Genomic DNA, 14,617 nt, shown 5'->3' on the forward strand with positions numbered 1-14,617 from the left:
GAAAGTAAAATTCTATGTACCGACTTGACAGAAAATCCTAGGACGTTCTGGTCTTACGTTAAATCAGTAAGTGGCTCGAAACAGCATATCCAGACACTCCGGGATGATGATGGCATTGAAACAGAGGATGACACGCGTAAAGCTGAAATACTAAACACCTTTTTCCAAAGCTGTTTCACAGAGGAAGACCGCACTGCAGTTCCTTCTCTAAATCCTCGCACAAACGAAAAAATGGCTGACATCGAAATAAGTGTCCAAGGAATAGAAAAGCAACTGGAATCACTCAACAGAGGAAAGTCCACTAGACCTGACGGGATACCAATTCGATTCTACACAGAGTACGCGAAAGAACTTGCCCCCCCTTCTAACAGCCGTGTACTGCAAGTCTCTAGAGGAACAGAAGGTTCCAAATGATTGGAAAAGAGCACAGGTAGTCCCAGTCTTCAAGAAGGGTCGTCGAGCAGATGCGCAAAACTATAGACCTATATCTCTGACGTCGAACTGTTGTAGAATTTTAGAACATGTTTTTTGCTCGAGTATCATGTCATTTTTGGAAACCCAGAATCTACTATGTAGGAATCAACATGGATTCCGGAAACATCGATCGTGTGAGACCCAACTCGCTTTATTTGTTCATGAGACCCAGAAAATGATACAGGCTCCCAGGTAGATGCTATTTTTCTTGACTTCCGGAAGGCGTTCGATACAGTCCCGCACTGTCGCCTGATAAACAAAGTAAGAGCCGACGGAATATCAGACCAGCTGTGTGGCTGGATTGAAGAGTTTTTAGCAAACAGAACACAGCATGTTGTTATCAATGGAGAGACGTCTACAGACGATAAAGTAACCTCTGGCGTGCCACAGGGGTGTGTGCGGCTTTTCGCGGATGATGCTGTAGTATACAGAGAAGTTGCAGCATTAGAAAATTGTAGCAAAATGCAGGAAGATCTGCAGCGGATAGGCACTTGGTGCAGGGAGTGGCAACTGACCCTTAACATAGACAAATGTAATGTATTGCGAATACATAGAAAGAAGGATCCTTTATTGTATGATTATATGATAGCGGAACAAACACTGGTAGCAGTTACTTCTGTAAAATATCTGGGAGTATGCGTGCGGAACGATTTGAAGTGGAATGATCATATAAAATTAATTGTTGGTAAGGCGGGTACCAGGTTGAGATTCATTGGGAGAGCACTTAGAAAATGTAGTCCATCAACAAAGGAGGTGGCTTACAAAACACTCGTTCGACCTATACTTGAGTATAGCTCATCAGTGTGGGATCCGTACCAGATCAGGTTGACGGAGGAGATAGAGAAGATCCAAAGAAGAACGGCGCATTTCGTCACAGGGTTATTTGGTAACCGTGATAGTGTTACGGAGATGTTTAACAAACTCAAGTGACAGACTCTGCAAGAGATGTGCTCTGCATTGCGGTGTAGCTTGCTCGCCAGGTTTCGAGAGGGTGTGTTTCTGGATGAGGTATCGAATATATTGCTTCCCCCTACTTATACCTCCCAAGGAGATCACGAATGTAAAATTAGAGAGATTAGAGTGCGCACGGAGGCTTTCAGACAGTCGTTCTTCCCGCGAACCATACGCGACTGGAACAGGAAAGGGAGGTAATGACAGTGGCACGTAAAGTGCCCTCCGCCACACACCGTTGGGTGGCTTGCGGAGTATAAATGTAGATGTAGATGTGACACTGAGGGTTCTTGAAGCCACAGCCAAAAAATATTGCTCTCCTAACCACAACCAAAAAATATTGCTCTCCTCCATTCTGAACTACTGCCTAGAATAGACGCTAATGGCTTAGTTCCCTCAAGCTTTCGGCCTTCGTGGCCAGAGACTGTGGTCTCTCTCTCTCTCTCTCTCTCTCTCTCTCTCTCTCTGTGTGTGTGTGTGTGTGTGTGTGTGTGTGTGTGTGTGTGTGTGTGTGTGTGTCTCATCTAGTTCTGATGAAGGCCTTTTTGGCCAAAAGCTTACTTGTTTGACAGTCTTTTTTGTCATGCCTATCTGTGTCTCAGCATCTCAGCTATACGGTGAGTAGCAATCTACCCTTTTCATAATATTGTCATTACTTCATCCTGGATTTTCCATTGTTTGATCTATACTTGTGATATATATTCCTATCTTCAAGTAGGCAGTATGAAGATATGAGGACAGTGACAGATGGTAGGAAGCAACAGGTTGTAGCAAAGCATCCAATAGGATCAAAATGCAAGGAATAAGAAGATGACAAGATGTTTCACTAATAACAACGTGTTACTTCAAGTAATTTTGAAAAATAGAGCAAGCAAAAGTTAATTGCAGAGCTATAATATGACTGAATACAAGGAAAATATGACCAGTAGTACCTTCAATTTAGGGTCTTCAGGTTTCTTCTCACCATCATCCTTTTCTTTTCCGTCAACTTCATCTTCATCATCAGATACAGGTACACCTTTATATGTGTCTGACCATCGACGTCTTCGTTCTAAAAAAAAACATGAAAGATAGAAGTGTGTAAGGTGTGTATTGACACTTCCAGGAATAATAAAAGTAGCAGAAGTAAAGGAGAAAGAAAAGAACAGCACTTATCTTTAAGAGAAAGTGTAGACTGTGGCCAACACACATGATTTTAAGACAACTGTTGCTACACTGTTACCATTTAATATTCCTCACTCTCGTTGCCTGACTGGCAGTCTTCACTGAAGTGGGTTTGAGGAAAATTCCAACTTCCAGAGGTGTATGCAAGTCAAAGAAGTACTAGCCATTATTTTTGTTTTGGAGAGGAATATTTTGGTGGTAAAGGAGGCATAAGAAAGAGGATAACACACAATTAAAAAACAACAATAGGAAGAAGTGCAGAATGCAACAATGTAAAACAAGGACTGGAAAATTTTGGTAGTCTTGACAATAAGGAGAAGGCAAGTTAACATTTAATGTTTCTTCAATATTGTCAGTCAGAAGACATTCTCATTTTGGGTACAGGTGGGGAAGGTAACTGACCAAGGCCTTAATGAAGGAACCTATATGGCACCTGCCTGAACTGCTTCAGAGAAATTCTATATCAGGACACCCAGACGCGGATTTTACGATTTCTCCTTACAATATTGAATCTGTCATCTTGTATACAGTATCAACGTTTCCCTTCTTTCTTGCACACGGGGTGCAAGTTAAGATCTGAGAGGACCAGAATCAGAAGTTGTTAACACCCTAATAATGAATACAGTTACACTGTTCAAGACTACAGACATACTATTTTACACGAGGATTGCTTCTTTGTGCTCAATTAGTCACAGTGTAGGGTATGTCAGGAAGATGATGAGACAATGCAGAGGCAACTTACTTATGGCTCAAGTAATGAGCATATTTCACACTTATAAAAGCCTTGGTAAGCTTGGTGAGCACTGTTTATTTTTCACTGAAGAATTTTTCTGCTCTGTACATATTTTTGCTAATTAGACTCCCTTCAAACAGGTTATCTTTGCCTCTGATCCCCTTGCTCTTCTATTTTCTCAAACACGCTTCCCATCACTGTACCAGCTGCCTGCCATTTCAATACCTCCTCTCTAACCTGTAGAAGCAAAAGTAACACAAATATTTACCATAATTGCCCAGACACCCTGCTCCAATTACAACATTCTTACTCGATCTCTCATTGATTTCAGGCTGCTATAATTCTACAACTCTTCATAACTTTTCTTTGATTCTATCCATTTCGAGCCCCATCACCAATATACACTGAAGAGCCAAAAAAACTGGCACACCTGCCTAATATCGTGTACGAGCCCCATGAGCATGCATTCTGAAGAGCATGTTTTAAGGCATTCCAGGTGTGCTCAATAGTGAGCATGTCTGGGGATTTTGATAGCCAACGGAATTGTTTAAACTCAGAGGAGTGTTCGTGTAGCCACTCTGCAGCAATTCTGAACATGTGGGGTGATGCGTTGTCCTGCTGGACTTGCCCAAGTCTGTCAGAATGCAGAATGGCCTCGAATGGACACAGGTGATCAGACAGGGTGCTTACACATGCCACACCTGTGAGAGTTGTATCTAGATGTATCAGGGGTCCCATATCACTCCAACTGCAAACGCCCCACACCATTACAGAGCCTCCATCTCCTTGAACAGTCTCCTGCTGACATGCATGGTCCATGGATTCGTGAGGTTGTCTCCATACCCGTACACGTCCATCCGCTCAGTACAACTTGAAATGATACTTGTCCATCCAGGCAACATGTTTCCAGTCTCCAGTCATCAACAGCCCAATGTCGGTGTTGACAGACCCAAGAGAGGTGTAAAGCTTTGTGTTGTGCAGTCATCAAGGGTACATTAGTGGGCCTTCAGTTCTGAAAGCCCATACCGATGACATTTCATTGAATGGTTCGCACACTGATACTTACTGATGGCCCAGCATTGAAATCTGCAGCAATTTATGGAAGGATTGCACTGGTCATGTTGAACAATCCACTTCAGTTGTCATTGGTGCTGTTCTTGCAGGATCTTTTTCCAGCTGTAGCAATGTCAGAGATTTGATATTTCACCAGATTCCTGATATTCATGGTACACTCGTGAAATGGCTTCATCACTACATCAAAGATGCTGTGTCCCATCACTTGTGTGCCAACTATAACACTACGTTCAAACTGCCATTGTAGCAGCAGTAACTGATCTAACAACTGTTCCAGACACTTGTTGTCTTATATAAACGTTGCCGAGTGCAGTGTCATATTCTGCCTGCTTACATATCTCTGTATTTGAATATGCATGCCTATACCAGTTTCTTTGGCACTTCAGGGTATTTGCTCATTGCCTTTTTCACTTTCCCACTCCTGCTTATGACGTTTCCAATTGTTTTGATAACATTCTAGTGCTGCTCCCCCATTTTCCATTCTTCTGTCCCATTCTCTCTCCCACTTCCCATAGTGAAGACCACTGCTCGCACCACACATTAGGTAGAATCATGTTGGGTGGGAGGTGGGGGGGATGTCCACAGCTGTGTTCCTCTCATTCTGGGGTCTAAACATTCCTTGAAACAGAGAGTAATCAGTACGCACAGGCAGTCGCCACAGTCTCTATGATGCATGGTGTGGCATCATCTCATTCAAACAGCAGGGGCCATCTGAGTTAGACTGCCCTTGCCTATGGCAGGCAGCTAGTAGGTTGTGACTTTCTACAGAGATGGTGGTAGGCAACTGCTGGCAAGATGGCAGAAGAAATGAAAGACTCATTGACTTGGTGCTTGTAAATGTACAAGGTCTGTTCAAAGAATTCTGTAACTTTGTCCACAAAATTTTTCTACGCTTACCTTTTACTCATTGTGTATGGTCTCCTTCGAAATATTCTCCTCCACAATCGATACACCACTCCAAATGCCATTTCCATTTCCATCACAGTGATTTTGTTTTTTGTGCAATAGTCACGCACCACCAAGGATGAATGTGCAGGTGCGTTATTGTGATGCAAGAGCCATGAATTGTCTCGCCACATTTCAGGCCTTTCCTTTCCACATTTTCTTGCAAGTGGAGCAACATGTCCTGATAGTACCATCAATTAACAGTTTGTCCCTGAGACATGAATTCATGACAACGTTCCTGACATGAGTGTCATCAGTAGACGTCAAATGGCGTCCTGAATGTGGGTCATCTTCAACCTCCGTCTTGCCATTTTTTAACCATGTGAACCATTCGTAACACTGAGTACAGCTTAAGCACTCATCACTGTACGCTTCCTGCATCACTTGGTGTGTCTTTGTAAAGGTTTTCTTGAGCTTAACACAAAATTCAATGCAGACTTGCTGCTCCTCTAACTCTGCCATCTCGAAATTCACAAACTGTGCAACACAATGTTCTACTCAATATAGCACTGAACAATAACTAACAGACATACAAAAATGAAACTTCCAGCAGTTACACATTATAATTATGAATGTTTCAGAATTTTTTGAGAAGACCTCATATTGTCGTATGAACTATGACACGTTGATTACAAAAATATGATCAAGAGAAAAGATTGCAACGCAGAAGGAAATAGGTGGAAGTCTAAAGTCTAAGTAGTTGCAAGATGTACCAGTATAGCACCACACGAATGTTATAATATAAAATACAGTTCAGTTGAAATTATAATATGCTTACACAAACTGTTTATACCATTGTGGTATAATTTAAGCTACAAACACATTATTTAAAACAAGTGTGAATATATTGTTACTTCACAACTTTTTGGTCTCTCACATCATAAGCAGAAACACACTATACATTTTTGAAGAAATGTTAGTCCTTCTGTTGTCAGGCTGTTCCTGCTGGTCAGAAAGTATGTAGTTTATAACATTTTGAAGGAAAATATGCAGACAAAATGCGACTTTCATAATAGCTTCTGCAATATCAACTAGTACGTCTCTAGACCTTAAAAAGACTTGTCATTTCGTAGCAAGTATACCGAAAGCATTTCCCACGACATGATCAGCCTTGCATACAGTATTTGTTTATTGATAATTGCCTTCCCAGGCTGCTGATTGGGGTTAATGGGGCAACAGATAAAATTGAAATTAAAATCCTTCATCACCAATCAGGACATGAGGGACGGACATGTTTGTTCACAGTGATAGTTTCAGAGGTAGATTAAATTTACCTTGTATGAACTCATGGAAAAAACACAGTTTCCAAAAATTGCGCTCTCAAAGTGTCTGTCATAGCTCCTACATCAACAGCCATGAAACTGTAATCTTATCAACTGCAGGCAGGACAACTGAAAAAGGTTTTTGGGCCAAAAATAATTTCAGTTGCTGGTTTTAAAATATTCCTTTTCAACATGCTTCCCATCTATGCTGCCAATGCAGTTAGGAAATTGCCACCTTTCCAAGAAGCCTGTCTCAATTTTCTTCCACATGTCCTATGTTGGTTGAGGTAAAAGCAATGATTGTAAAACATTGTGCAGTTCATCATCATAACTGTGACTCATATGTTTACTGCACAGCAGCTGACACTAGCAATGAGAGCTCTGTTTTGAGAGCAGCCGACCATGGCAGGCAGCCTGCACTCTGTTTGCCTGTGCTTAAGTAACCTGCCCCTCCTTTCTAAACTTCCCCAACCTATCTCTCTTTCCCTCCCACAGAAGGAACTAACAGTTTCAAAAGCAACGATACTGTCATGTATTCTGATGTCTGACTATAGGCAGCACTATTAATTTCATCTCCCGAAGGTATGAACTGGCCAGCCATTCTATCTCATTACATTATAGCATTCACATGTGAATTTTCCATTTGATGTAAGTAACCAACTCTGGGAGGATAAAATATATGCAACGTTCTTTCAAAGTGACTAAATATTCTCCTCATTTAATTATGCTGTAAAAATACATGAAGGCTATACTGAAACAATATCACTACCAACTTTCTTTGAAAACTATGTATTCGTGATGCAAGTAGCACACTTCATAAAAGCAGTCACAAACAAATTCTGTTAACAATGACCAAGACTGTATGCCTGTCTCTGCAAGCTACTCATCAGAAAACTAAACAAAGCAAGACAGAAGTTGTCAGCTTAAAAGTGAGTAGAAAATATTTGGAAGATAGCAAATTCTTTGAAGGAAATAGTTTTTGTAGAATTGGCAACAAAGAGATATAGTTTACAATGAAACAGACCACTGAGGTAATGAAATGCTCTGATACCACGAGAAACAACTCTCACTCAAGATCTATAATGCATAATGCTGCTTTACTGCAATCTGTAATGTACAATTACATTCACTTTACTAGATAACTAACCCTTTGGTTCATGTCCAGCCGTTCTGTTCATGTCCACACTTTGGTACATTAGAGCTAACGTGCTGAATCTCCAATATAACACAAATGCTACAGGGCACACAGAAAGCAACAAGCACATTTTTAGCTTCTGTAACTCATTCCCCCTATGAGCAGACCGTTTTCAGAGAAATCACAAAGTTTTAACAATTTTGTGAGTAAGATGTACTTTATGACTTACCTGGATCTGTGTAAGGATATGGTGGTGCTGGGAAGTCATCTCGTTCTATTTTGGGCTTTTCACCTGGTGGTGGTGGCTTTGCTGCTGGATAATGTGCCAGTTCAATTGGCTCCTCATTGTTCATGTGCGGAGATTTTGGCCTAGGCGTTTCTGACCGAATAGAATCTACAAGCACCTTCATACCAGATTTGGAGCTAGCTTTTGATAATGTGAACTTCCCACTACTTCTGGAGTGAGCAGCTGAAATTGTTGAAATAACAATTGACTCATTAATTTATGGTTTGCACAACTGAAAAATCTTAATTTAAGCACCTGCATCATCATATTCTCTATCTCTATCTATCTATCTCTCTCTCTCTCTCTCTCTCTCTCTACCCCCCCCCCCCCCCCCAAATTAAGGGCTCATTTTTATATGCTGTGTAAATTTATGCACAAACTGTGAGGCAACAAACAATGAATGACATGTTATTTTACTGGCTGAATTTTATATTTTAGTGTTACAAAAAACTGCTTTCCCCTAACATATTCAGTAAATTATTGACAAAACAGACAAGGAGCACACACCTACAAAAATTCAAGTTTAGGGTAACAAATAACATTATTGATCCTTATTCTGATCACTTGAAACACTTATACTCTAATACAAATGTGCTGCTGATTAATTATATTTTTCTGGCACGTAGTAAAATGTTCCTCTGCCTTAAAAAACAAAGCTTCATTTCACTTCATCACCTCAGTGCTGCTAGACACCTTCGGCATAAAGTTATTCATCACTATCCTCATAAATGACAGATATCCAAATACGACATAGCTTTCCCCAGCATTAAAATATAAATTCTCATTCTAAATGAAGGATGTGCACAATAAAATACAGCTACAAGAAACATGGTGTTTAAAACACTGTCTAACTCAAGTGAACACACAGTGACAAAAAGTGTGTGTGTGTGTGTGTGTGTGTGTGTGTGTGTGTGTAGGGGGGAAGCGGTGATTATTCAGGCTGTTTGTGACAATTTTTACCGATAATTGATACGGTGTCCGAAATGTAAAGGCAGTATGTATGCAATAACCAACCTTCTGATTTTTCATATGACAACAAGAAATAGACTGATCAAGGCAGTCAGGTAAATGAAGTATTTCTTGATAGCCAAAAATGTGTTTGCCTCATAATAATATCCACACATTTTATTGAAAAAATATGGTATGAAGTAAAATTTACGACTGGATTATACATTATAAGGAACAATTAGTTTTATCTTCATCTACATACATGCTCTACAAAGCACAGTGAATATATGGCAAAGGGTACTTAGCGGTGTACCACATACTCGGGTTTCTTCCCTTTCTAATTGCATATGGAGCACTTAAAGGCCTCTGTGCACACTGAATTAGTGTAATCTTGATTTAATGGTCCCTATGGGAGTGATATGTAGAGAGCTGAGACGCACTTTTAAATTCTTCACTTAACATTTCTTCTTGAAATGTTCATGGGTTTAAGCACTGCCAAATCAGGTTTTACAGAATTTACAAGGTGCTCTATGGTGAGTCAAACAAAGTGGTGACTACTGGTGCCACACTCCTTTGAGTACGGTCAGTGGTTACTGCTAGTCATATTTGGTATTTGTCATGCACGCTTCAGCAATACTCTTAATATAAAGCAAGTTGCCAATCTTTGTATCATTTTCAAATCTTACCAAGATCTGACTGAATATGTGTGGGGTGTGTGTGTGTGTGTGTGTGTGTGTGTGTGTGTGTGTGTGTGTGTGTGTGAATGAACTTACCCTTGGGCATGCATAAAGTTACTTCTGCTTCTGTTGATGACTCCAGTCATTTAATATAACATGTAGACTTCACAAGTACATCCTACCAAAAAATCCTTGATCCTCTCATAAATTTTGCTCAGTACCCAATACCATCACACTTTTAATAATAAGTGTAGATGTTATTCTGAGGTGAATGCTTTTTTTGGATGCCAAGAATCACTGCATCTACCTGACTGCCTTGATCCACGTCTCTCACAATGTCACATGAGAAAATAACAAGTTGGGTGTCGCATGCTGGTTGGCATGAAGGATAACATTCAGCATAAGTTACTTCATTACATTTGAGCTCGGAATATCCACTACACTTCAACAACAAATGGATGCTGAGAGTGTGCTTTCTTCCAACTACGGGGCCATGGACCGACCGACCGACCGACCGACCGACCGACCGACCGACCCCCCCCCCCCCCCCGTCGTTTTATGTTCAGAGGGTCTACAGCATATTATGTGATTAATGAAGGGCTAATTCAGCCGCAAATTCTTCATAGAATCTGGCAGGGATTCCATCGAGTCATGGAGTTCTATTCAATTTTTGCGATTTCCGACGTTTCTCAGTGACAATAACACTAGTATCTAAGTCACTCATTTTTGCAAAGGTGCATGAATTAAACTGTGGTACAACTTTAGTTCATGTGGCATCTATGAGTGTCTGGACACTAACTTTGGTGCCACTGACAATATTTACATGTAACTACAATTTCTTTGAGTTTTGTGGGAGACTTCTGATAATGTCTTCCCACCACAAACTGTTCTAATGCATACATGTATAACCAGTGCATGGACAACAATTCTTTTAAACTGACATCACAGTTCTACATACTCTTGTCCGCAGCTAGATGTTTTAACCTATCTTGAGATATGGCACTCTGTCCTTTGTGCACTTTTATTCTAGTAATCATGAAACTGCCTGGTTGATTAAAACTGAGTGCTGGACCAAGAATCTGAAACTTGGCCTTCATGAGCAAGTGCTCTACCAACTGAGCTACCAAAGCATGGCTCACAACCTGTCCTCATAGCTTTACTTCTGCCAGTACCTCATCTCCTACTTTCCAAACTGTAACAATCATAGTTGCTACAACTAACTCATGGTCACTGATACCAGTTTCTAAATGAAATCGTGCACAAGTAAGTCCGGTCTATTTATTGTCATCAGATCCAACACACTGCCATGTGGTAATCACAATCATGTTCAAATCCAAAAGCAGGATCGTGAGCCAAGTACAACAGTTAGCACTAAAGCACACTTGTTACTGGCATCAATATATAACCAGAAGAGAAGAGAACTGAACTGAAGTCCTGGACGGAGACTGCTACTGTTTATACAAAGACTGAATATTATACAATATACAAACATTACTAACATAAAAAAACCTTCCAGAAATGATGAATGACAAATAACAGATAACTGATGGTGATTGGGTTTGAATTCACGACTCGCAGCAAGCCAACCAGTTATGCTAACCATACACCATACAACACGCAGCACAAAGTAGTACTTTAGCAACTTTCTGTAGACGTGTAAAACCTGCACACCCAGGAGAAAGCTGGAGAGTACAGTAATGCTAAATGTTGGTCAGTGAAATGCTGCCCGAGAGGTAGTATGTATGAAATAATCACCCTCTGATTTTCTCATGTGACATCAAGAAAGCATTTGACTGAGACAGTGTACTTACAAAGTTTCAAGAAGCAGCTTTAATTTGACTACTGTCTTGACTGGTAATCTGTATGGCCCAACCTTCTACATCTCCGTGAGAAGAGTAGAATTGCGTACTTGGTAGGTGATACATCTCACTGACCAACATTTAGCATTACTGTGCTCTCCAGCTTTCTCTTGGATGTTCAGGATCTATATATGAACCAGATGTGTGGATTCTTCGGTCCTGGTGATTTGGTGTTCCACAAAGTCATTCTGAGCATATGCTGGCTGGAATGGAAAAGTGTATTCACTGTTGTTTTGGCTTCGCAACTGCGGAGCATAAACAACGGTGTTGTAAATGAAAGTCGTAATGGGCAGTATTATATACTAATCTTTCTATTTGACAGGAGTGGACACTGAAAACAAATCTGTCAATGCCATAATAAAACTTCCTGTAAAGCCATTTTTCTGTGGATGGTAGGGGGTTGTCATCCTTTGGGTGATATTGCAATGTGAAATTACCTCTAATACAAGTCTCGACTAGGAAACTTTTCCAGGATCAGATATCATGACAAGGGGTGCTCTGTGCTTCAAATTGATGTTTTCTAAGAGGAACTTGTAATTCATGGAGCACAGCGTTGGTAGCAGTGGAGCTGATAAGGTAGTCAGCACAGACTATTACACGTCAACTCACATTTGTGAACTTTAGAAACCTCAACAAGAAGTTGATTCCAATAGTGTAGAAAGGCGCTCTTGCAGGTGGAACTGGTACCACATGCTCCGCAGGCAACTGCGGCATGTCCTTCCATCACTGCCATTGCTTACAGTGAGACACACAGTGTCTAACGGGTCAGTAGAGATCTGGCCAATGATACCAATGGCTGATACTGTCTAGCCTGTTCACATATCACAGTTGACCAGATGTTGCAGTGTTGCGGAGAAACTTCAGGAGGGTTGGCCATTCATGAGCTGTGATGACGAGCAACTATTTCTGCCCCACTGGATCATAGTTCCTCTTACACACTGTTCCATTTATTAATTGGAATTCTCCTTTGGTCAGCTCCTCATTCTTCATGGCTCTATGGTTTTTAACAACACTGGATCTTCCCTCTGTTCAGTAGAAATGTATTTAACGCAGTGACAACTGAGATTTCATCCCCACTGCTGTGACCTGCCAAAGGAATACTTGAAATGCTGCTGGCGTCCACTTTTGTATAACACTGACGACATACTCCTGAAGCATCAGTGCTCACCTCACCAGTCACCCTTACAGATCCTACAAGGCTAGTCAGCCAGCATTGAGAATGGTGGTCTGTTGTAACGGTGAATGGTTTGCTAAATATAAAGGTCATTCAAAAAGAAATGAGCTGGAGGCTGCAAAATGAAAACTGCCAAAAGGATCATAATGCCATTGCCCATGGAAAAAAGTGGGTCCCTGCAGGAGTGCTGTGGCCACAAACTCACCACTAGAGGTACATGGGCATACACTCACTTAACAGAGTGAACATGTGCATATGTCAACCATTCACTGCACTCAGTAGTGTCGAAACAGAGAAAAGTAGTCTTCCTGACAACGGAAGGAATGTGGAGAATGGAAATTCATCAAAGAATGATGCAAGTGTACAAAGAGCTTTCCCATTGCAAGGGCCAAGGTATGTCACAAGCAATTCAAGGAATAACAGATGTTGGTCGATGATGTACAATCTGGATGCCATACTGCATTACTGATACCATTGTCCAGCAGGTGGGTGCCCTCATTACTGAAGACTGGTGAGTTATGGTGGCAGCTATTGCCCCAGAGGCCGAACAGAGCTTTGAAATCACAACAAACATGCAGTGCTCTCAGAACACTTGTAACATTCTTCAATGAACTTCCATTCCCCACACTCTTTCCACAGCAACGAAAGGCACTACAATCCATTGGTCTTCTTTTGGAACCTCCATTTCTCTGTTTCCAGTATTGGTGTGTTTGCAGTGGCTGGCTAGTGGACACGTGTGCTCATTCTTTCATCACGAGGGCACCGATGTCCATTTAGCAACGAGTTTGGGATCTTAGTGCTCTTATAGGAACCACACCATCTTCCATAGGTAATGGCTTACATATCATTTCTTTTTGCATGCACCTTATAAATATTGTCAGAACTGTTGATGGCCCAAACAATTGCAAGGAATTCTTTCCCAATTGTGCAGTAGTCCCACTGGGACTTTGAGGTTACTGTGGAAGCATAAGCTATCATCTTTTCAGGACTTTCCTGAATCTGCACTGGAACTTTACCTATACTGAAACTCATCATACAATGCTAAGAGTGGAGAAGATGTCCGTACCTCCTCAAGGAGGATAAGAAAGACCTTTCTTGCAACTCATTACAGGAAAATTCGGCGTGTCCCTGCAGTAGTTCTTGCAGGGGACATGCCTTGGTATAACGTCCTTTATGAATCACTGGTGGTACGAATGATTCTGAGAAAACTTCTCACATCATGAATGTGCCAAACAGTTGGAAAATCTATGACTATTCTCATTTTCTCTGGATCAGGATGGACTCGCATCATCATTCACTAGTGACCCATGAGTTTTATTTTCTGAGCAGCGAAATGATTTTTTTTTTCCTATTGAGGAACCGGCTTGCCTACTGTACACATTTTAACATTATTGTCAGGTGATTTAGGCGTACTTCAAATGCATCAGAAAAAATGACAATGTCACCCAGATGGTAAACATACCTGGTTCTTTTATGGCTTTGAAGAAGGTTGTCCATCGTGCATTTGAAAATGGCCAGAGAATTCAGAGTCCAAACCATATAATTTTGAACTCTTAGAGATTGTCCGGTGTTATCAAAGCAGTTTATTCCCAGTCAATCACGATTTGGCAGTAGTCTGCCTGCACGTCCACAGTTGAGATATATTTTGCTCCTTTCAAGGAGCATAGGGTGTGATCAATGTGCGGCTATGGGTGTATGTCATTTTGTGATTTTGTTCAGTCATCATTAATCAACATAGAAACATCATGTGCCATACTACCACTTCACAAGGGCCGCAGGAGCGGAGAAAAGACACTCTGAAGGTTCAATGTGATCATCTTGTAGCACCTTCCCCACTTCCTCTTGGGTTATCAATCAATCAGACAGCTGCACCCTATACGAGCGTTGGCTAATTGGTGGATGATCCCCTGTATTGATATGATGTTTTATCATGGG

General features: G+C 41.1%; 1 protein-coding gene across 7 annotated transcripts in view; it reads right to left on the reverse strand.

The window, feature by feature from the left end:
* Positions 1-14,617, reverse strand: part of LOC124605610 (actin-binding LIM protein 2) — a 345,173-nt gene that overhangs the window by 73,964 nt on the left and 256,592 nt on the right. For all 7 annotated transcript variants that reach the window (XM_047137409.1, XM_047137411.1, XM_047137408.1 and 4 more), the window contains 2 exons: positions 7,968-8,207; positions 2,358-2,476 (listed from right to left, as the gene is read on the reverse strand). In XM_047137409.1, coding sequence (XP_046993365.1) covers positions 2,358-2,476; positions 7,968-8,207 — 359 coding nt within the window. The remainder of the gene's footprint in view (positions 1-2,357; positions 2,477-7,967; positions 8,208-14,617) is intronic.

Source organism: Schistocerca americana, chromosome 3 (genome assembly GCF_021461395.2).
Source record: "Schistocerca americana isolate TAMUIC-IGC-003095 chromosome 3, iqSchAmer2.1, whole genome shotgun sequence".
Lineage (NCBI taxonomy): Eukaryota > Metazoa > Arthropoda > Insecta > Orthoptera > Acrididae > Schistocerca > Schistocerca americana.